The sequence below is a fragment of the Notolabrus celidotus genome, chromosome 6, assembly GCF_009762535.1.
Source record: "Notolabrus celidotus isolate fNotCel1 chromosome 6, fNotCel1.pri, whole genome shotgun sequence".
Lineage (NCBI taxonomy): Eukaryota > Metazoa > Chordata > Actinopteri > Labriformes > Labridae > Notolabrus > Notolabrus celidotus.
In genome coordinates, this window is record NC_048277.1 from 36,038,966 (window position 1) to 36,061,481 (window position 22,516).

The 22,516-nt window shown below is 40.5% G+C and overlaps 1 protein-coding gene and 1 long non-coding RNA gene across 2 annotated transcripts in view; both read left to right on the forward strand.

Moving 5' to 3' along the window:
* The window catches only part of LOC117814670, a 70,931-nt gene extending 56,996 nt beyond the window's left edge, over positions 1–13,935 (forward strand). Inside the window, exons 6-9 of the long non-coding RNA XR_004631609.1 lie at positions 5,441–5,667; positions 11,411–11,482; positions 11,983–12,031; positions 13,462–13,935. This is a non-coding gene — a long non-coding RNA (uncharacterized LOC117814670). The remainder of the gene's footprint in view (positions 1–5,440; positions 5,668–11,410; positions 11,483–11,982; positions 12,032–13,461) is intronic.
* A 1,167-nt stretch (positions 13,936–15,102) lies between these two features.
* Positions 15,103–22,516, forward strand: part of hsd17b12a (hydroxysteroid (17-beta) dehydrogenase 12a) — a 28,639-nt gene continuing 21,225 nt past the window's right edge. The window contains exon 1 of the mRNA XM_034685683.1: positions 15,103–15,439. Within this exon, the coding sequence (XP_034541574.1) occupies positions 15,262–15,439 (178 nt within the window). The 5' untranslated portion in view covers positions 15,103–15,261. The remainder of the gene's footprint in view (positions 15,440–22,516) is intronic.

Below are 22,516 nucleotides of genomic sequence, written 5' to 3' on the forward strand. Positions count from 1 at the left end.
TAGGAGGGAGGCATGCTAGTTGTAGGCTGTCTTAATAAACACAAAGGTCGGTTTTACTCCCCACGTCTGCAGATTTGAAGATCTAGTGGATGATTTTTATTTATCATGGAGAAGTGCTAGCGCTAGTTAACATAGCCACATAGCTACATGTTCGTAGCTGTGTATCAAGACACACGTCGACATACATACAAATAAAACAACAAGAAACACTAAATCTGTGACCAATCCTCCAGAAAAGGTCCTGCTGCCTTTCTGGCAGAGGTCGGTTTTACTCCCCACGTCTGCAGATTTGAAGATCTAGTGGATGATTTTTATTTATCATGGATAAGTGCTAGCGCTAGTTAGCATAGCCACATAGCTACATGTTCGTAGCTGTGTACCAAGACACACGTCGACATACTGATAAATAAAACAACAAGAAACACTAAATCTGTGACCAATGGTTCAGAAAGGTCCTGCTGCAGGCGCCTCTCCGTCAGGATCAGATTCTGGATCAGATTCAGAGGGTTGATCTCTGAGCAGCCGTGTATATTCAGCCAACATGTAAACATTAGATCAACGTGCTGGACAGCTGAGGCCACACCCACTTCCTGAGGGGGCGTGGTCAGAGAGAAAACAGAGTGTTCTGAGGAGGACTGAAGAAGAGGGCTTTTCAGGCAGACCAAAATCTGATTTCAAAGTGTTTTTTTGAGCATAAACTTTAAAGACATGTTTTGGGGACCTCTTAGACCAATATATGTTGATGAAAAAAGCGTGATATGTCACCTTTAATGATTATATAAAGAGGTGGAAATTGTTCCAACTTAATGTTTTTATGATTCTAAGATCCTTCTTCATACTCAGATAATGACGTAGAGGTAGGAGCTCCTTTTGATGAATCAAATCTCTGCAGTCGGTGTTACATCACGGTCATGCATCGTGCAGACTTTATGTCACCTTACACTCCATGCAGGGGCGTCAGACTGGGTTTGAAAAGGGGTACGGGGGCCGTCACGTGAGAGTGTAAATTTGTGCCACACTCCCTGACTCCATGTGTGTGAAAGCACAGACGAGACATCACAGAAAAAACATCACACATGATCTAAAAATGTCATTTACATGACGAGAGAGAGTCTGTGCAGAGACGGGGAAAACCCCTGCAGAGACATAACTGCATGCATGACGTTATAATCTGCTGCAAGGATGTATTCAGGAATGTTAAATCTAAAGACTTGTAGTGTTCAAACAGTGATGGAAAGTTTTTGAATTTCAGTCCGGTTTAAAAAGAGGGATAAGGATTCATTTTCATAAAGGGAGGAGGAAGAGGTGGAGGAGGGTTTAAACTCGTGTGTGAATGTGTGGATGTGTTTGTATGAAGATACTTGAGCGTGTGAGCATGTTTAACCCTCCTGTTATGTCCCGGGTCAGATTGACCCATTTCAAAGTTCCAAAATAAAAAATAAAATGTTAAAAGTATTTTTTGTTATAAACTTCTTCTGCTTGGATTGATAAGCGTAATCAACATAAATAAATATAGTTCATTTAACATATTTGCCCCCCCTCCCCCTCCCTGCATGTTTATATGACATAGAACAGGCATGTCCAAATACGGCCCAATTGCTTCCATCTTAAAAAGTGTTATTTATAGCAAAGAAATGAATCACCTTCTGAATCATATGTACATTTTCAGTTTCTTTCAAGGGCACAAACAAAACTAAAGTCAATCCTGAAACGTCTCACAAAGCTTTCATATGGACTACCTGTCTAAAGCCAAAGCTCTGGGAAATCTGCAAGACAGCAATAAAGAAGAAACACAAGAACTCTTAAAGCTGACAGGTTTTCAAATGAATGTTTTTATCATGATGAGAAAATGTTCTTCATGAACACTAAAAGTTCAGAAGACACAAAAGAGGACACAAGACAAGATCAGAATTATGAAATCAGAACTCAGGAAAGTAATTACTTTGTTCAAAAAATGTTGTCTGCTGGTCAGAAAAGTCTTTAAAATAACATGAAAAAGAAGTGTGATGAAATCCACATCGTGATCCTGCCATAGGAAAATAATGATACAATGTTTTTTCCCACATTGCCCGACCCGAATGAAAAACATTTTCCTCCAGAAGAAGATAAGGTTTGCTAATGTTTACATGGCTTGTGGAGAACTGAAGACTACCTAGTTACTGATTTATTGAGAAAATTAAAAGATTTCATATATAACTTTTATGATTCCAAAGTCTCAGTAGGAGCCACTGGCCCTGAGGTATTCTGACAACATCATGTGGCCCTCTTCGAAAAAAGTTTGGACACCCCTGACATAGAAGATACTGCTCGTGGGTCAACTTGACCCGGCAGTCAAAGTGGAGGCTAAAAGGAGTCAGAAGTGTCAAATACTAATTGTTTTTTTGCAGCTGTGTGGCATATTTCACCCCAACCACACACACACACATGAAAAACGAGTGAGTTCTCCTCATTGAACCATGATGTGTGAGAGTTAAAGAACACCAGTGCACTAAATATTGATTTAAATGGTTAGTAATGGAGTTAATGATGAGATTTAAAAAAAATGTGTATTGGGATTTTTTGGGTTCTGACACTTTTGGATAATTGAGTATCCCCCGGGTCAAGTTGACCCAGGAACATTATTGCTGTTCCAGAGAAACGAACATAACAGGAGGGTTAAGATAAGATATTGTTTTATTCAGTGTAACAGCAGCAAAGTAGACAGTGCAACGGAGAGTAAACAAGAGTAGATAAAATAGTAATAGTTAAAAAAATAATAGCAATTTAAAGTGAAGTAAATTATCATATCTTAAGAAAAGTATGTACTGAACTAAATCAGTAAATTTACAATATATTTACAAAACTAGAGATACATTAAGAAATGTGCACAGGTGAATAAAAAACAACGTATATCTTTTAAAAGATAGTTTAATGTGTGTTTATATTATTTGTATTTTAAATGAATCACAGAGATTTGCAGTGTGTGTGTGTGTGTGTGTGTGTGTGTGTGTGTGTGTGTGTGTGTGTGTGTGTGTGTGTGTGTGTGACTGATGTCTTTATTCAAGCATGTGAACTAACAACAAAGTCTAAACACCTGAATGTCTCTGAATCGTCTTTGTGCAGAAAAAAAGAGGAAGGAACTTGTTTTTGATAATTCTCTGCATTGAGACCCTGAGACTGTCTTATATATTAACCATTTCTTTAACCCTTTACTGCCTGACTTTTTTTTTTTACAATTAAATTAAAATGCATCATTTGTGTTTTTGCATTCAAGCAGATGCTAAATTAAGTGGAGGTTGTTCATTTCAATATAGCACATACAGCAGATATTGATTTAGGTATGATGCAAATTAGCGACATTCAGCATAATTGGGCGTGATAGCAATCAGGGGCGATTCTAGGATCGGGTGTTTAGGGGTGCTGAGCCGGGTGAGATACATTTCACTGTTTTGTACATTTTAATGCAATTTAATTCCCACATTTGGGAAAGAAAAGTATCACACTTTTTGGGAAAGTCTGTGACTAAACCATCACATCTGATGAAGGTTATTTAAATGCTGATCCACAGCAAAAGAGAAATGGATTGGAATCATAAAAGAAAGATATGGTAACCCTAATTTCTGGGGAGAGACAACTCATGTTGATACAGCAGCTCCTCAACATATACATAAACAGTCTGTATGTTTCTGGAGTAAACCAGCCCCTTATAGTGAGTACCAAAAATACCAAAAAATGACCTTGGAGTTATTTTTTGGACTTTCATTTGAATTGCAATGCACAACATGTAAAACACAGTGGAGCTGCTGTATTTCTGTTGTTAAAATATTATGTTTAAACCAATCACTGTATGGTTTTGAAACTTTTCTAGCTTGTTAAAAAGGACATACAGTAAAACATTTTTTTTAAATCTCTCAAATTATAGATTAAATTTAGAGGTGCTTCAGCACTCCAAAAAATTGGGCTAGAAACGCCTATGATAGTAATTACACAAATTCCTAATTCCTCACACACACACACACACACACACACACACACACACACACACTGGAGTATAGTTTGAGATACATTAGAAAAAAATAAAATACAAATTTGGTAGGACATTTCTTCCACATTTGAGATCTGAAAACATCAGAATCAGATTTTGATCTCTGAAAAAAAAAATGTTTGTAAAATAATTTTTGATGTCAAGAGAGCAGAGGAAGGAAAAAAGGAGCATTCAATAGAAACATGAGACTGGATGTTTGAAGGAGATGCTTAACACAAGTGTAGGAAAACAGAGTTAGAATATTAGCAACACATAATTACAAAAACATAAACACAGAAATATAAATACGTGTGTGAGAGTGTGTGTAGGTGTGTGTGTGTGTGTGATGGGAAATACAGTTATATCACTGACTGTTGGTGAATTAGACACCATTTAATTCAGCACACCATGGCTGTGATTCTTTATGTTTTAAGTGAACAGAGGTTACAGAAAATAAGAAGACAGTTCAACATCTGAAGTGTTTTTTGGCATTTTTGTCACATTACCTCTCTTCTTTTTTATGTTTGTCTGCACTTTGAGCAGTGTGTGTTTGACGTAGAGTCCTCTTGTGATATATTCCTATATATTAAACGTGTGTGTGAGTGTTTGTAAGTGTGTGTGTGTCTCTATAAGTTCACCACAGAAGCAGGATCAGTCTCTCTTAGAAAGTGGAGCTGTTAGCGGTCTGTCCTTTACCTTCCTCTTATGTTGCAGGTCAAATTGACCCTTTTTAAAGTCTATTTTAGGCAATATCTGCCTTCCAAACCAGCTAAATGCAACATAAAAACCTGGGCAGCATGTGACAGAAGAGGAGTCATGTTAATTTATCAACATCACTTCATAAGAATAAAAAAATTCAAAATTTAAAATAAGATAAACAAAAATCTATGTCATGTAAAACTTTTGTATTTATATTTAGGGCTTTCCAATGTGCATTAAAAAAAGTTGTAACATGAATTTTAATGTAAATCTACTGAGTCATCCTCATTGAACCATGATCTGTGAGAATTAAAGAACACCATTGGACTAAATCTTGATTTAAATGGTTAGTAATGGAGTTAAAAAATTTGATTTAAAAAGAATGTTTATTGGGATTTTTGGGGTTCTGACACTTTTGGATAATTGAATATACCCCGGGTCAAGTTGACCCAGGAACATTATTGCTGTTCCAGAGAAACGAACACAACAGGAGGGTTAAGGCCGGAGGGGTTCAACAAAGTGAGTCCCACCCTGAGCAGACGTCCTGCTTCCTGATACCTGCACACGCTCCGGCTGTGTCTGCTTCATCACACTCCCACCTGTGTGCATGTGTTAAATACTTTCACTTTGTACAGTCTGTGCATGTTTCTTAGAGGTTTTGGTTGTTAGTGGATCCACTCCTGTGTGTGTGTGTGTAAGTGTTTTTAAAGAATCTGTCCTTTTCTGTTTCTCTTAAAGGACCAGAAATGAGAGGAAAGAGAAAGGAGAGTGAAGCAGCCGATGGAGCAGAGAGGGACAATAAAGGCTGGGCGGGATGAGGAGCGGAGAGGCTCGGGATTAACCGACACCTTTTTTCCAGCAGCAACACCCGAAACTCCTGAAAGTCAGGCCCGTCGGAGTGGGACACACCCGCCCTCTCCCTGTCCTCTGAGCCAGAAAGAGACGTCTAATCCCAAACGGAGAAGGTAGAAGGGTGTGACTCGTGACTGCCTGAGTGTGAATGGGATCTTTTCCACGTCCAAACAAAGACAAATACTTTACAGAGGACTTAATGGAAAACAGTCCAGATTTAAAAAAAACATGACTGTGTGTGAGATACAGAAGCTCCTTCAGGGAAAAAGAAGAGCAGGTTTGATGATTTAACATCTTATAATCTGACTACAAATCTGTGGGAGATTAATCCTTAGGTTGTGTAGCAGGTGGAGAGAATAAAAGGCAAGCAGAAAGGTGGGGCAAAGAAAAGAGGGAGGCCGGTCAAGTTTCAACAAGCCGCAAATGAATAATGAAGTCGTAAAAAAAAACCCAACTGCAACGATCATCCAACGAAATCAGGACGTGAAGCTTTGTCTCCTCACAGAGCTCAAAGAACGCCTTCCTCTCTCACTTCATGTCACTTTTCAGACTCTGTCAGGGTGTTTGAAGATTGTTTTTAACATTTAACTTCACTTTAGGAGCAAAAAACAACAAGTTTATCAGTCAGAAGTCATTCAGGTGTCTTTTCATTAACTCCTATATCTGCTGAGGAGTGTTTTGTGACCTTATGTTACACTCTGTGACATTTCTTGCAGCAGGATTTGATCATTTTAAACTTTCTGCAGCACGAAAAACAAAACTTTACACAACATCCCTGTAACTGGAAGATATTAAACGGTGCAGGAAATGAGAGAATTTTCAACCAGCTGTTTAGAAGATGAGTGTTGTGTTTTTGTTTAGATGCAAAAATTAAATAGTCCTGTTTGTACTTAAACAGGAAAGCCCTTCAGATTGAAATCTTCTATTTTCATTTATTTATTTAGTTTTAGCAGAGAGGACCCACTGACACAGAGATCCTGTCAGGGTGTTTGAAGCTTGTTTTAACATTAAATTCACCTGAGGAGCAAAGAAACGACAAGTTTTATGAATCACAAGTCTTTTCATTAACTCCTCTATCAGTTAAGAAGTATTTTGTGACCTTATGTTACACTTAGTGACATTTCTTGTAGCAGTGTGTGAACATTTTAAACTAAAGTTGCGCTCATAAGTTTACAGACCCTGACAGAATTTGTGATTTTTTGGGCGATTTTTCAGAGAATATGAACAATAAGAGAAAAAGGTTTTTCTCACTCATGGTTAGTGGTTGGGTGAAGCAAAATTTTTATCAAACAACTGTGTTTACTATTTTTATATCACAAAGACAACAGAAACTACCCAAGAAACCATAAATTCTGCCAGGGTATGTAAACTTATGAGCACAACTGTATCTGCAGCACCAAAAACAAAACTTTACTCTGTCTTATTTTCATTTGAGATTGAACCACAACACTCTGTCACTGAAAGATATTAAACGTTGCAGGGAAATGAGAGGATTTTCAACCTTTGTAATGACAACTGTTTAGAAAATGAGTGTTATATCTTTGGTTACATGCAAAAAATTTAAATTTTCCTGTGTTTGATTAAACAGAAAAGCCCTTCAGATTGAAATATTCTATTTTTTTATTTTTAAAGTTATATCTTTTTGGCCTTTTTGCCTTTATTGTATAGGACAGCTGAAGAGAGACAGGAAATGTGGGAAGTAGAGAGCAGGGGGAAGACATGCAGGAGATGGTTGACCGGCTGGGAATCCAACAGGCCACCCCTGCGACGAGGACTGTAGCCTCTGTATGTGGGGCGCTTAGACTGCTAGACCACCAGCGCCCCGAAATCTTCTATTTTTTATATATTTCTTTATTTTATTTATTCTTTATTCCAGCAGGGAGGACCCTCTGACACAGAGGCCTCTTTTCCAGAGGTGCCCTGCAGCAACACAATTAAAACAACAAAATAAACACAAATAAAGAGAGTTAAAAAAAAGATGTTTGCACATTTCAAAACAGCTGCCATGACTTTCTTTAAATCTCTCAGGTCAGCTGTCGTTTGAGAATGATCCCTCAGTGTTTTTAAGATGAGCCAGCTTTGGGATCTGGTTGCACGGCTTTAAACATTTGGAGACAAGAGCAGTCGAGTAAGGAGGGAGTTTACCAACAAGTAACTGCAGAGCGGTTTGAGTCACAATGGTGAGGTTGAAATCTGTGATAAAGAGAAGGGCGCTGGGATGTACGGCGTCCAGTGGTTTCAGGACAGAGGCAGCTGCGTGTGTGTGGCAGTAACGTAGCGTGCACGGTCATTGATCTGTCTCTCTGCTACGAGGAAGCGCAGCAGATACAGTTACAAATACAGTAAATGAATAAATGCAGAAGTACACAAGACAAAGATGACATCCAGCTCTAGAGAGGCAGCTGCATTGATCAGAGAGGAAGTATTTAATCTGGTGCCTGTCTGAAGGCTGCCCTTCTTAGGTCTAATCCTAATCTCACCATGCTGTGTTCTATTATAAAGCAGCTAATATATGTGTCATGTTTTCTGCTCTGTACCAAACAGTCACCGCCTGAGAAAGGTTCATATCATGTAAAAAACATATATATAATAAGAGGAACATGGGGCACCGGTTTGAGCTTGTAGTTGGGTGCAGAGGCTGTGGTTCTCCTGGGTTTGGTTGCAACCCGCAGCCCCCTTTCTCCAGCATGTTGCTCCCCACTCTCTCTCCTGGTTTCCTGCTCAGGTCACGGTCCTATCCTCTCTCATAAAGGCCTGAAAATATAACATTAGAATAAATTAGCATGCAGTCATCAAATTATTGCTTAATCTAGAGATTTTGTGAGCTATAATGACGATGCTCACTCTTTAAATATCTTGATATCTCTCAATGAGGGGAGGAGGAGACTACCAGAGGAGTCTGAGGAGCCTCTGAGTGCATCCCTTAAGAGGGGTCCTAACATCTCTGTAAAGGGAGGGAGACACAAAACAACAACAGGGCAGTGTTCTTTTTATATATATATATATATAAAAAAAAAATGTAATTCGAATTTTCAGACAATAATAGACAGTGCCAATCAGTTAAAGGGACAAAAATCAAATATTACAATACTACAAGGAGATCCAGGAGGCATCCAGACAGTAAGACAATGGCAAAAACACACAACAGTAAAAAAATGAAAGAAATTAAAATTAAATTAAATTACAACACCCCGAGGTTAAATCATATAAACTGCATAATTCATCAATCTGCCACTACACAGGCCCTGGTTTAGCCTTATTGGAAATGAGAGTGTCCATTGTTAGGGTTAGGACCAGAAGATTTCCAAGTCAAGTAAGAAAATCCTTTCTCCAACAAATTAAAAGTCTCAACAGGAACATAGTCCTTGAGTGGTTTCCAGACTTTCAGAAATGACTGCTCATCACCTTTTAGAACAGCGCTGATCCTCTCATAAGGAAGTACATTAAATGTCTCCATGTACCACAGAGTAACAGTGGGAGGTGTATTATCCTGGATCCATTTTAACCAAACACAGGACGGTGTTCTTAAAGACGAGACAAACAAAGAGCACCACAGCCCCTCTTACTGACGTAGAAGGTGTGAATATCTGGAGTAGAGTCTCTCTGATTTGGGGTTTGTGACGCTCAAATCTAATGTGAGCATTTCTAGATTTGATATGTGGATTGTTTAAACTCAGATGTCAGATTATCACCTTAACCCTACATGAATCAAACTGGGTGGTGAATCCTGCAGTCATGTAAAGGTTTGAATGTCCAGTTTTGTAGAGACGGCTTCTTTTAAGTTTCTTTACATGATTGTGATTCTGACTGAGCTTCTGTAAGAGGTGTTACTGGTATTTAACTTAACTTCAGTGATAGAAACATGCTGGACAAAGTAAAAGAAACACCTGAGCTGCACTAAAACTACACCTACAACTCCAAAATGATCAACAAGTCAAATCAAACCTCTCTGAAACATGAAAATCAGACATTTAAGCCTTAAAAAAGTAGAAATGATCGCAGGTTTTTATTCTAAGATTGAATCTCTTTCAGCCTAAAAAATGCAATTAATCTCCTTTAAATGTAAATGTATTTTTGTTAAAGACACACACATATTCAGTCTACAGTGATCAGTGTTTGTTGAGTTGTGCACAGCAGTAAATCCGTCACAAATCACAAAAAATGTTCTGTTAAAATCTACACAGATTGACTTCATTTACAGACTTTGATGCAGGAATTGAGGAGTGTTACATCCATCAGCAGTCATCATTTCAAGACACTCAAATTCAGCCGTCCTGCAGCCTGTGTGTGTGTGTGTGTTAGAAGCGTGTGTGTGTGTGTGTGTGTGCGTTTTCAACCACAGCAGGCGTCATTTAAAAAAAATCTCCACAGTGAAATCAGTGACGCAGCGAAAAGACGACACACACTTCTGAGGCTGTAAAGGCTCCGACACATGAAATAACACGCCGCAGATCAAATATAGAAAATTACATCAAGTTTAAATTTGATGCAGAATTGGACACAAATTTCAAACTTCATTAAATAAAAGTTTGAGCACATTATTTTAGCTTCATTATATTCATGTGTCTTAAATTTGTGAAGCTTTTACCTTATAATTTGCAAGCTTTATAATCAGAGGAGTGTGAGAGACGTCAGAGTGTGTGTGAGTCTCTAAACTAATAAGTTCAAATATGAAAAATGAGGCACAGAGTGTGTGTGGCTGATTTAATGTGTGTGTTTATGTTATGTTAGTGCTGCAATCAGAATATTTAGATTAATTGTTGTAAAATGTAAAAATGTAAGTCAGGCAGGAGTCACACACACACCTTAACGTCTGGAGGTGTGTGTTCACGTCATCCCACTCAGACTATTTGTTGAAAAACATAAAATAGAACATGCATAAAGGTGTGTTTAGATTTAAATACTTCCTATGTTGGAATTCAAGATGTGTGTGAATGAGTGACTGTGTTTCGTGTTACTTCTGACATCTAAGACAAACCTCAACCTCGCCAGATCTTGCTTCTTGTTTCTCGTCCTCCAAGAGAGAATTAATGAATGATGGGAACAGTTCCCCGACGCCTCTTAACCTCAAATTAAAGCAGAATGACCCTGAAATTAAACTTGAGGATGTGTTTGAGATTATTTTAATGCAGATTTTAAAATCAGATGTTTCATTCTTTTTGTTTGAGATTATATTTCATGATTTAACACGTCATGTGTCATTGATTACTTCACTTTGACTCTGTTTATATGAGAGAGCTCTGCAGAGATCAAGGACGGGAGCTGGAGTGTGACATGTTGCGGAGTGTGTGTGTGTGTGTGTGTGTGTGTGTAAGAGAGAGAGAGTGTGTGTGTGTGTGAGTAGATGTCCATGCACATCTGTATGTCTCCTTTTTCCTCCTTCCTTAGTTTAAAGTGTGTGCCATGTTTAAGTGATACAAGAGAGCATATGCACAGTAGAGAGGTGTGTGTGTCTATCAGTGTGTGTGTGTGTGTGTGTGTGTGTGTGTGTGTGTGTGTGTGTGTGTGTGTGTGTGTGTGTGTGTGTGTGTGTGTGTGTTGTCTTAAACATGCATGATAATTCATTTTAACATTTTGAACATGAAGGTGAGACTTTGATCAAACTGTCGACACATAAAGAATTGTAAATGTGAGTGTTTGGATTTCTTGTGTCCCCTTTTTCTGCGTGCCTGCTCATGTGTGTGTGTGTGTGTGTGTGTCCATCTGTGTGTGTGAATGTGTGTGTGTGTGCTGGCCTTTCTGTTTCCAAATCACGTAGCAGAGTGTGTGTTTCTCTTTCTGTGTGTGTGAGTAATAAAAACTCTCCCGTATGGTGACACTACTTCTTAAAGCTCTCTCTCTTTTTTGTCGTTGCAGGATGAAAAAAGGGACGATGTGACAGCAGCTACCATGGACAGCAACAACACACACACCAACATACACACACAGGTAAGTTATATGATATATATTATGTATTCTACTTAAACCAATCCAGATAAGAAACGTATATAATGTACATTTTGCAAAATGCATGAAAATACATATTTGTATGCAGCTGTTTGATTCCAGGTGATATAAAAATATGAAATGTAATTTAAGAGGAAGAAACAGCTGATGTGAAAATATATAAATTAGCTCCTCTGTGCAAAGTCTGATATATTTAAATCCAACACACAGTATGAATGTTTTTTTGCAGCTTTGGAATTTATTAAGATGCTTTTAAGTGAAATATTTAACTCCTGTATTGTAGATATGAATTTAAAGGCTTAAATGTTTTCAAATAAAAGCCTTTATATTCTGCAGGAATTAGACCTCTATTTGTTTCAGTTTCTCACTCATCTTTAAAAAGTTACAGACATGATTTTGAAGATTAAAGCATCAAATATTTTTTACCTCCAAGTGTTTCATTCTAATATTAATCTAGAGCTGATTTCGTCCTCTGTCCTCAGACGCAGCTGCCATGACGTCGTGGACGTCGTGGGATAAACAGAGCTGAAGGTGTGTGTGAAAATGTAATGACATTATCAGGCATGTTGTAAAGTGTTGGTGGGGGGTTTTGTTTAGTGGATGCACTGACGTTTAAACCTGTATCTCAGTGGGTAGAAAGTTAAAGTGGAGGTCCAGTGTGTTTCATGTGAGGAGGTTTATTCCTCTTAATGTTGCGGGTGTCAGAGCTTTGGCGTGCGTAAAAGCAGCGCGTACTCGTCCCAGATCTTCAAATACTGAAGTTTGTGCAGATGTTAAAATAAATAGTGGTGTGTGTGTTATAGTGTGGATGAAATTATAATGTTTGGGGTGTGTTAAAGTCGTAGAGGTGGATGTTAGCAGCTGAAGAGAGTAAAAACAGGACCCTAAGTTTCCACTGTAGGGTGTAGAGTTGTGTGTGAGGCAGGAGGTAGGAGGTGTGTCTGTCGTGTGTGTGTGTGTGTAGCTCGTACAGAAAAAACACAGTGCAGGTCAGAAGTCCATCATTAACATCTGAGAAGCTTTATAGAAATGTTAAAGGGTGTTTTCTGTGTGTCGCTGTCCACTGCTGCAGTGCTGAAATGCGTGTTTCAGCATCACGGAGGCGGACAGCGACGCGCAGAAGAAACCCTCTGACAGAGTGAGTGTGAACCCCAAAATTTGAGTATGCTTTTAAAGGAATTTCAAGGATAAAAAGTCAGGATGTGTTTGTGGGGTTTTTCAGTTGGAGGGAGTCTCAGCTCACAGGGGAAAAGAGTGCCAGACGCTTCCTGGATGTGACTCATTTTATCCTTTAAAGTCACATTTTCTCCACTTAAAAAAATACTCATTTTGTGATTAGTTCATTTAAAAAGTAACAATATATAATTTGATCTACTGATGTTAAAATGATACCAATCACAGAGTGGTTGGAGCAGTTTACGATCGTTTCAGTGTGTGTTTGTGTGTGTGTGTGTGTCAGGACAAAATAAGGCTAGTGTTGACTCTGATAAGGTCGGACAAAGAGTGTGTGTTTGTGCGTGTGTGTGTGCTGAGAGGAGGGGGCAGAAACTTAAATGTGAGAGCTACTTTGTGTTGCAGTGTTTTGGGGAGGTGGTGTGTGTGTGTGTGTGTTTGAGAGGGAGTGTGTGCTCAGGGATATCGATACTGGGAGGTGTAAACAAACTTCTCGTCCAAATAAAACACACCAAAAATAAAAATAGAAAACAGCAGAGGGCTGTGGTTTTTAAGTTAAGTTGTTGCACGAGCTGCAAAGTGAAGACAGAAATTTGCTTTTCATTTTTCTACTTCGTGTGTGTTTGTGGTGAAAATATTCGTGTTAGGAGGAGGCGGGCAAACTGGAATAGTTTTATATTTGTGCACTTTCTCTGAATGTTTGAAATCATAAAAAAAAGAAACACACCTAGAGATGTTCACAGGGAGTTGTGCACGACTAAATCCACACTTTGCTTTTTTGTTTTCAGCTGTTTGGGCTGCGAGGACACGACCGAGGCGTGACCGTGGATTCTCAAAATGTCCGAAATGAGTGTGTGCATTTAATGTTGAAGTTTTTCACACACTGTGAGACCCATAAAAAATACTATCAATTAAACTGCTTTGTAGCATAACACTTAAATGCTGTGAGAGTGTGTGTGAGTGTGTGTGTGCTGGTTTTAGTGTGAAAGTCTTTGCAAATGTTTGTGCGTAAAAATGAGCTCCAAATCTGAAGTTGCACATTTTTAAATGTGTAATTTTATGTGCAATGATGCCAGAATGTGGAACAAACATTTTATGGTATGTGTGTGAAGATTATTTTGACATTGTGTGATATATTTATTTCTGCATATTTTAACTATAACTGTAAACATCTGCTTGGATGTTCAGTAAATTTCCCCTTCTTTGAATTTGTTACACAACTTGCTGCTCCTTGCTCCCTCTCGGTGTCACGTTGGCTTCGATCCCTCCACTTGTGTCAAAGAATTCGAGCAGCTGCATGATGACTGTCAGTGTTTGGACACATTTTTATACTCCTCTCCCTCTTCTGAGTACATGACAGTCTTTGCTTTCTGCAGGAGACTCTCGGTTTGTCAGTATTTCATGTTTAGTTTGAGTGTGTGTGAGAGAGGGAGAGGGAGAGAGAGGGAGCATGGCGGCAGGAGGGGGGGATGTAGGGCGATGGAGACTCAAAAAATGCTGCTGCTAAAACCCTCACTGGGTCGGAGACTGCACACGCACACACAGCTGAGGAGGAAATCGTGACAGCTGTTTGTGCAGAAGCATCCAGAGTGTGTCAACATCACTGTGTCAATCATGTGCGTGGAAATGTTCTCAAAGCTCGTAAATAAATGTTAAAACACATGCCTGTCTCTGTGTTTATGTAACGCACGCATCACATCACATCTCTCCCCTCCTCAATGTTAGGGATGAGGAACTTACTACGATGGGGGGAAATCTCGCGAGAGTTTGCAGAGCAAAACTGGGGGTTGTAGTTTTTCCTGCAGAGAAGCGCATGCTGCAGCTGACACCAGTATGAGAGAGTTTAGTGGCGCATCATGGGGAGATGTAACCACTGATATGTCTCTCTGCACCTGTTTCCACCTCTCTTTATTAGCTATCAGCAGTATGATGCGGACAGAATACCTAAAATAGAAGAGTGACTCATGTTTAGGTGGGAGCAGGCTGACCTCACAGACTGACATCACTTGAGCCAATGAGAGGCCTCCAATCTTTCTCCAGAGGGCGGGAAGACGCACGCATCTCTCACCAATGAGAGCATCCTTTCATTCATAAAGTGGTGTGGGCAGTTTTTTTCCGAAAGCGTGGGTTTGGAGGGTTTCATAATCCTGACTGAAACCGACAAACCTGCTCCTGTGAGAGCCAATCACGGCCTCCGGATGGAAGCTGCCGTAATGCTCATCCAATCCCTCCTCATCCCGGTCTCCCTTTGACCCTCCCTGCTTCATACAGAAAATCGAATGAATGGGGAAAGCCGTGAGGGAGATTGACATGCAAATGCACCAACAGGAGAGGTGGATCCGCAGAGAGACAGCTGCAGCAGCCAGTGCGCCGCAGAGAGGGGCGGGGTGGAGTAGGAGGTGGGCGGTGCACTTTGAATCAGGCTAGACAAGTGTTGGGGGAGTTGGGGGAGTGTGTGTGATGCTACAACCTCCTTATAAAGGGACTCTCTCTCACGTTGTGGCTTGGAAATTAGAGCACATTGCCTAAAATTGAGGTCTCCTCACACACACTCTCACACACACGCCGAGTCACCGAGAACTGCTGCCATGAGCTGGATGAACGTTGAGGAGACGCTCCGCAGGGCCGAGACGCCTCTCTTCTGGGTCGGTGCGTTCACTGTGGCCTCCCTGACGCTGTGGCTGCTCTACAGGCTGCTCTCTGGCTTCAGGATCTGGGTCTTGGGGAACGGACAGCTGCTGACTCCGAAGCTGGGCAAATGGGCAGGTGAGTTGGGTCACATCAAATTTCACGCCACCTACATCACGGTCACGAAGAGGGCAGCTCAAGAGTTGGCAGGTGGACTCGACGAGCAAACACCAGAATGAGGTTATTGGGCTGAAACTTGACTTTGGCACATGGAGGAGCTGCGTTCTTGTGCGTTTTTTTTTTTTTTTGGTGGCTTAATTCAAAAGGGGAGTTTGGTGTTGCGTAACAAGCGCAGGTAAGCAGCTGATTGACTGGCAGGAGAATTCTCCTTATTAGCTCAATTGGAGCTCCTTTTCTCAAACACAGCAGCCTCTCTTCCTCTTCCTGCTCCTCCTGCTGCTGCTGCTGCTGCTGCGTTCAGGGGCTTCAGTCAGCGGTTTCACCCACATTTGGGGCGACAGGGGGATGCCCCACATTGGTGAGCCAGGAGCCAAATTGCGCAGGCTATGCGCACTTTTCAGAGAGCTGTTGTATGTGGGTGAGCTCTCAGGCAGCGCACTACTGAACCACATTAGCCCATCCGCATGATGTAGGACAAACCCGTATGCCCAATTAAAAACGTGACCTACATCTTGATCATTTTGGAGCTCCTGATTTTTAAATCTGTGTCAGCATGTGGTGATTTATCTCTCCTTTGACCTCTTTGTTGGAGATCTGTAGCCTCACTTTGTGTCTGATTAGAGCTCAGCTGGTGTTTTGTCATGCTTTGCCTTGTGTCGTCGCTTTTTTTCTCCTCTCACCATTGCTTGTCACATCCCCTTGTCTCATCCGTTTGCCCTACATTTTGTTAGATAACATTTTCCTGTATGGATTGGCTCTTTAGTGTACTTTCCCATCGTGCTTGTGCAGACGGAAGTAAGTTTCCTGTGAAATCTGTGCGTATTTTGATTCAGTAGAGCCTAGTCTCTCAGGAATCGCCCTGCCATGGCTTGACCCAGTTCTCTAGTCTCCTATTTTTGAGGAGACTGCTGCGTCTGGAGCCTCTCGCTGCGCAATTTTTACCGAGCGCTCCAATTCTCATCGGGGTATGTTGATAATCTTTAGTTTTAAGCCCCCCAAAAAACCTGACAGGAAGCAGGATTTCAATGTTTGTTGTGATCCATTATCAGACCTAACCTGTGTGTTTCTCTGCACCGTGACGCACTTAGCCTCCAAATGGTGTATTTTATGAATGGGGTGTTTAATTGATGCCCTTTGCGCCATAAGAGAGGCTTTAAAACCTATGACGCAAGGGCAGTGAGCCTTCAGGAATTACTAATGTACATTTCTTTTTTGTGTGATCTGCTGAAATATGCGGAGGAATACCGGTGCACACCGATGAGTCATGCGCTTGTTCATCGCTTCGTCATCCATTGGTCATATAGAAAGTGTGGTACCCCCACCCCCCCTCTGTCCCCTCCACCTGCAGAACCCCTTAATCCTTGTTTGTGCTTCCCTTCCTGCATTTTAAGGAGCCTGGATTATGATCACACTCATTGTAGTGCAGTAAAGACAGCTTTAAGAGGTTTTCTGTGGAATCATGTGACATAGTTCTCCCATTTGTTTTAAGTTGTATTGATTCAGGAGAGTTTAACATTCTAAAATCAGTTAGATGAAGTCCTCTATTCTTTCCTTGCGGTCACATTATTCTTACATTCTCTGGTCTTGGGAACATGCATGCCACTCCCTGAAACCAGTTGCTGCCACCAGTCTGACAAGTCTGACGTTAATTTTCAATCACAACGGTTGCAGCCATGGCATGTAGTGAACCGGTGAAGAGAGGAGGAGGAGGAGGAGGAGAGGGGGTGAGGGGGTGTAGCTGTGTGCTTAGGATGAGGTGTCCTCCTCAGCTGGTTGTACCAGATGTGCAGGTCTGACCAGGTTTGTGTGGTGGTGTGATTTCTTTTTTTCAAGTGCGTAAATGCATGTCTCCACCTTTCACTCAGAGACACACGTACCTGTTGCAACACGTTACACCTCCTCCTGTTTGCTGTTGTTCTTGTATTTTATTGTTCAGTATAAAGTCAACAGAGTGTCACATGAGGTCAGGCTGCAGTTTCACAGTTAAGAACAAACTCTTTGCAGTAAATATTCACTCTCCTGACTTTTTGTAGCTTTGGAAACACACATTTGACTGAATGCTGCTTTTATAATCTGATTTTTGATGTGATTTTTCTCAGCATGTGAGGGATATTCAGCTGTACATCAACATTGTGACATGTTAAACACATTCTGTAGATTTGGGACTTTGTGATTTAGCTTCTGAGTTTGTTTTAAGACCTTAAACTATCACCAATAATTCACTTTGATGCTACAGTTTAAGACAGTTGTGTCATCTAGTCAAACAGCCAGCACATGAGCAGTCAGACGTCTCATTAATGATCCCTGGTAGTTTTTAAGTGTCTTGCTTTCTAGAAAAGCATGCCATCCTTCTGACATGTGCGTTTTGCAATCCACAAGTCTGCTGTTGCAACACAACCATCATTTCCTGGTCAGACAGGTTTGAAAGTCTGCCTGGTAACAGCTTAAAGGATCAGATCAGACTTAACCCCTTCCTCTCCTTTAAGGTCACATGAACAATGTCATTCTTTAAAGCCATGGTTGGGAGTTTTTAATGTTTCCATTACTGCTCCTCACACTGTGCAGCTCTCACAGGGAGAGAGGACAGAGCAGGGATTTCACTGGAGTTCCTCTGCTGGTCTTCCCCTTAGTGCATGAGACCCCTAGTGGCAGAATGGAAGAACTGCAGCCTGAGCTACAGCGGCTTCCCCAGCCTCTCCACTGCACTGAGCATCCACACACTCACCCTCCATCCCTCCCTCCCACCCTCCTGCCAGCCATATCCATGTCTGCAGCTCCGTTTCTTTCAAAGATTGAGCTCAGGGATGGCACTTCTCTGGAGCATGACACATTTATGGTTTTTAGTCCTTAGTTTAAACAACTCCCTTCACAAATAGGTGCATGCAAAGAGGGAGATTATTGCAGTTTTTGCAACAACAAGGCTTTCAGATCACATATTTAATAACATCTTTTAGTATAATGTTGCATTTGTGCATCATTTTGTTGCATTTTTGCACCTTTTCATGTGTATAAAGCTGAATTTATGTGTTTTTTAACTCCGTTGGAGCAACAGTTCAGTCTTAACGTGCATCCAAGCTCAGTTTCTCCTCTTTGCTCACTCCGCTCTTAGCCCCCAGCATCCTGTATTATATAAGGGAGACAGTGTCTGCTCTGCTGCGTGTGTGTAAAACTCCATTACAGGGAAGTAAATTAGACCAAAGGGAGCTTTTTTTCAAGCGAGGGTGGGGGCTGCTGCTGCTGTTGTTGCTGGTGGTGGGGATGTGACATGCGCCTTGGAAGTGCCCCCCTCCTTCCTTTGACATCAGAGTTTATTGAGAAAATGGTGCTATTATATAAGAGGGATGCAGCCATTCATCAGCAGCCGCACAGGAGTGACAAAGACTCGGGTCAGCACTTACGCAAGAATTTGGTTGAGTTTGATTTGACTCCCAAAATAAACATGAGAGGCGTGTGAGACTGTCAACACAAGCTGTGGGCCAATCAGAGCAGCAGAGACGCTTTAGTTCTCATTATAAGAGGATGATTTGGTGTTTTTTTATTTTTTATGAATAGGAATGAGCTTCATTCACGGTGAGGAACATGCACACATGTGAATGAAATGTATCTGTGTGTGCGTGTTTCTACTGAGGCAGGGTCTCCTCTTCTTCTTCATCCTTGTGAATGTGCTTCCCCCTAGTGATTTGTATGAGCGAGAGAATGTGTGTGTGAATGTGTGTGTGTGTGGGCGGAGAGAGAGAGAGAACACTGCTGTTCATGTGATGAACACGCTCTGTGACACGTGCCCGAGCCAGGGATGCTGGGTTTAAAAAAAAAAAAGAGAGAGGGAGAGGGAGAGAGGAGAAAAATCCTCTGCATCTCTCTCATTTCAGGCTCCTCTCATTCCTCCCCTCCCTTCCTCCTCCTCCTCACCACCCATCTCTCCATCCAGCTGGTGTGTGTGTGTATCTGTTTCTCTCTTTGAGTCTACAGTCTCATCATCTTCCTCTGAGCCTGTTGAGCTCTTTTTTTAGGTATCCATTTTTCTCACTTTATCCATCTTTCATCTCCTCCTCATTTTGCCTCACGATGAACCCCGATTATAATTTGTGCATGCACAAGAAAAAAGTCCATTTGCTCTTTTAACATTCATCCGAAGGGCACTGAACATTACCTGGGTATGCTGCAGCTTCTCTTAGGCTTAAACGTAGATTGTTTTGGGGGCATATTTTGACATGGTTATCACACTGACCCTGAGTAGTTTGTGTAAAAACTCCTGGATGTCTCAGATTCAGCCTCAGTTTATCTTTGTTGTTGCACAAGGGGAATTGGTTTTGCTGCAGGAGCACACAGACACGTAAAATCACACCTAAGACTTAAAATCTGTGCACATGACCCGGCCACTGACTGTCATTCCTTTGACCTTTTGTTAAAACAGATTGAAAGTGATGAGCTCTCATGCTGCTGCCTAGAATAGTTATCTTTTGATAGTTATCTGCTGATTTGTGCCTTGGTTAAAAGTTTGGTTTACAAAAAAAATGCACCACCTTTTCTGACTTTTTATAAAGCTGCATTCTTCCACAGAGAGAGAAAGGAATGAAGTAATGTTCAGTATTTCTGTAAATGCTTTAAAGCTCCTGTGAGAACTTTCAGGTTGTGCAGGATTTGGCGCCCCCTCTGTACATGTTTGATTTAGTGTTTCTCATCCTCCTCTATTCACAGTCAAATGCGTCACCACTTTGGGAGTCTTTGCTGTGGATAATCTAAAAAACAAAGGCTTGTTCTGCAGCGTGCAACCACTTGATGCGACACCTACCCTCCACCGGTGGCTTCAGACTTTAAAAATAACTGAACAGAAGAAGTCTCTCTTCTCGGTTATGGTCGTGTTTGTGTTTTTAGATCATTTAGAGGCAACTTCAGTCTGTTTCATGACGATCTAAAAAGTCCTCAGAGGAGCTTTAATTGAACATCTTCAAACTGAGTCTGTTCCTTTTTAATAATCTGAAACCTCCCTTTAATTATTCAGCACAAAAATACTTGGTTGACCTTTTACAGAGTGTTAACTGAGGTCAAACGGCAACATTTTGAAAGTTTAGACTGTTTGTTTTCAGAGGTGTGAAAAAATATTGATACAGCAATATATCGTGATACTTTGACCTCCGATATAATATCTATTTTCAACTCTTAATATTGATTTTTTTTGTCAAATAAAAATTCATATTTTAGCCGATTTGGAACTAAAATACGACTTAAGTATTTCCAAAACATAAAGTGGAAAGGTTATTTTCAATCAAATAGTTTTGACTTAATTTGTCCTTTCAATTTTGAGTAATATTGTGTGATTTACATAAACACCATCTCTATTTTGTTCTTAGTTAACTGTGTAGAATATCACAATATATCACAATATATCACAATATTGTGATACTATCATCAGTATCATGATGCATATCGTATCGTGAGGTAATTGCCAATACTCACCCCTATTTGTTTTAAGAAGATAGTCATTTTATTGGTGCGTTATTTATCCCATTATTTAAAAGGTCTGTTTTTTAAGAGAGAAGGACTGAAAAAGAAGAATTAAATGCTTATTATTCTTAATCAAACTTACTCTATCTACTTCTTTCAGGATCATAAAGGTGCATCATTTTTTAAAGTATATTTTCCAGGCCTTCATTAGATGGGATGAAGCTGGAAGTCGAGCCAGCGTCCACAGTGGGCACATACTTAAACCACTTGGCCAGCTAGTACCAAATAAGCTGAATCATTACTCATAGAAATGTAAACGTGCAACTCTTTGTCCCTCCTCTTTTTTCATATTTGATCCCTCTGAAGAAGAAGAACACAAATGAGCCTGTCTTAGATGATTGATGTGTACTAAAATACTTCCAGATGAACCTGTTACACATCCAGTTAAACATCTACTACTATAGTATTCTTATTTCATGTTCTTGCACCTCGTGAACTTGAAGCAAACGCTTGTCTTAGAGGAGCAAAGCATGACTTTAACAACCTAGAACTTCTCCTTTTTAACACCAAACCCTCCACACATGCACATCTATGTTCTACAGGATAAAGGGGTCATTGAGTTCTGTAATTCAGTATCTGCTCTACCGTGTGATCTAAAGACACAACTGACAGCTTGTTTATTGCTCTCTGCACGGTGACACCTTCCTTCCTTCCTGTGTGGTTGGTTGGTTGGTTGCAGTTTCACATGCCAGAGATGCAGTTTGCTCACTTGTGAGTATCAGTTGAAACCTTCCTTCAAAGAGTTTGGCGTCAATGAATCTGGGCTTAACATGAGGAGGAGGAGAAGAAGAAGAAGAATGTATGATGAAGTCACGTTTGGATCAGAGACAAAAGCTGAGGTTGTTGTACAAACATGCAGAACGTGTGAGAGGTTGGAGGACTTGATAAGAGGTTAGGTTTTATTGTCGGTATGTGTGGTTGTTTTCATAAGCAAGCTGCCAGTCATGCAGAATTTATCTGTTGATGGTAGGAATCAGCTGCAAGACAGTTACCATGATGCATGCTTTAAACTTGTGGCTACTACATGTAACTTTGAATGCATGACATCTTTAGATTAACTCCAAGAGTGAGGGTAGTTAATAGTTTGAGCTTCTTCTGGCTGCAGAGAAATTGGTGTGAAGGCATGATTATGAGGCCTCAAAATCAAAAGTATTATCAAAACCTTACACTCAAGGAGGAAAACATCGGCCCAGATGTTGCACCACTATATGCACACTTTCAGCCTCACACTTTTTTGCAAAACACTAAACACGCTTGTATACATCAAGCTTTGACAAAATGGGCCCTGTTTTCAAAATCGTGTTTAAGCAATCGAAAAAACTGTAAATGCATACATGCATAGTGCAGAAGCATTGCTTGTTTATCTAAAATATTATTCTTATTCACTGCAGTAAATTCAGACTTTGGCAACATGTGTGCTGCAGACGCTCATATTGCAATGATGGTATTGTGCAGGATTCATTTGAATGAACTAACTCGACTCTAGTCAATTCCTTGAACTCAAAAACATCCAGTGATGGGGTTAAAAAG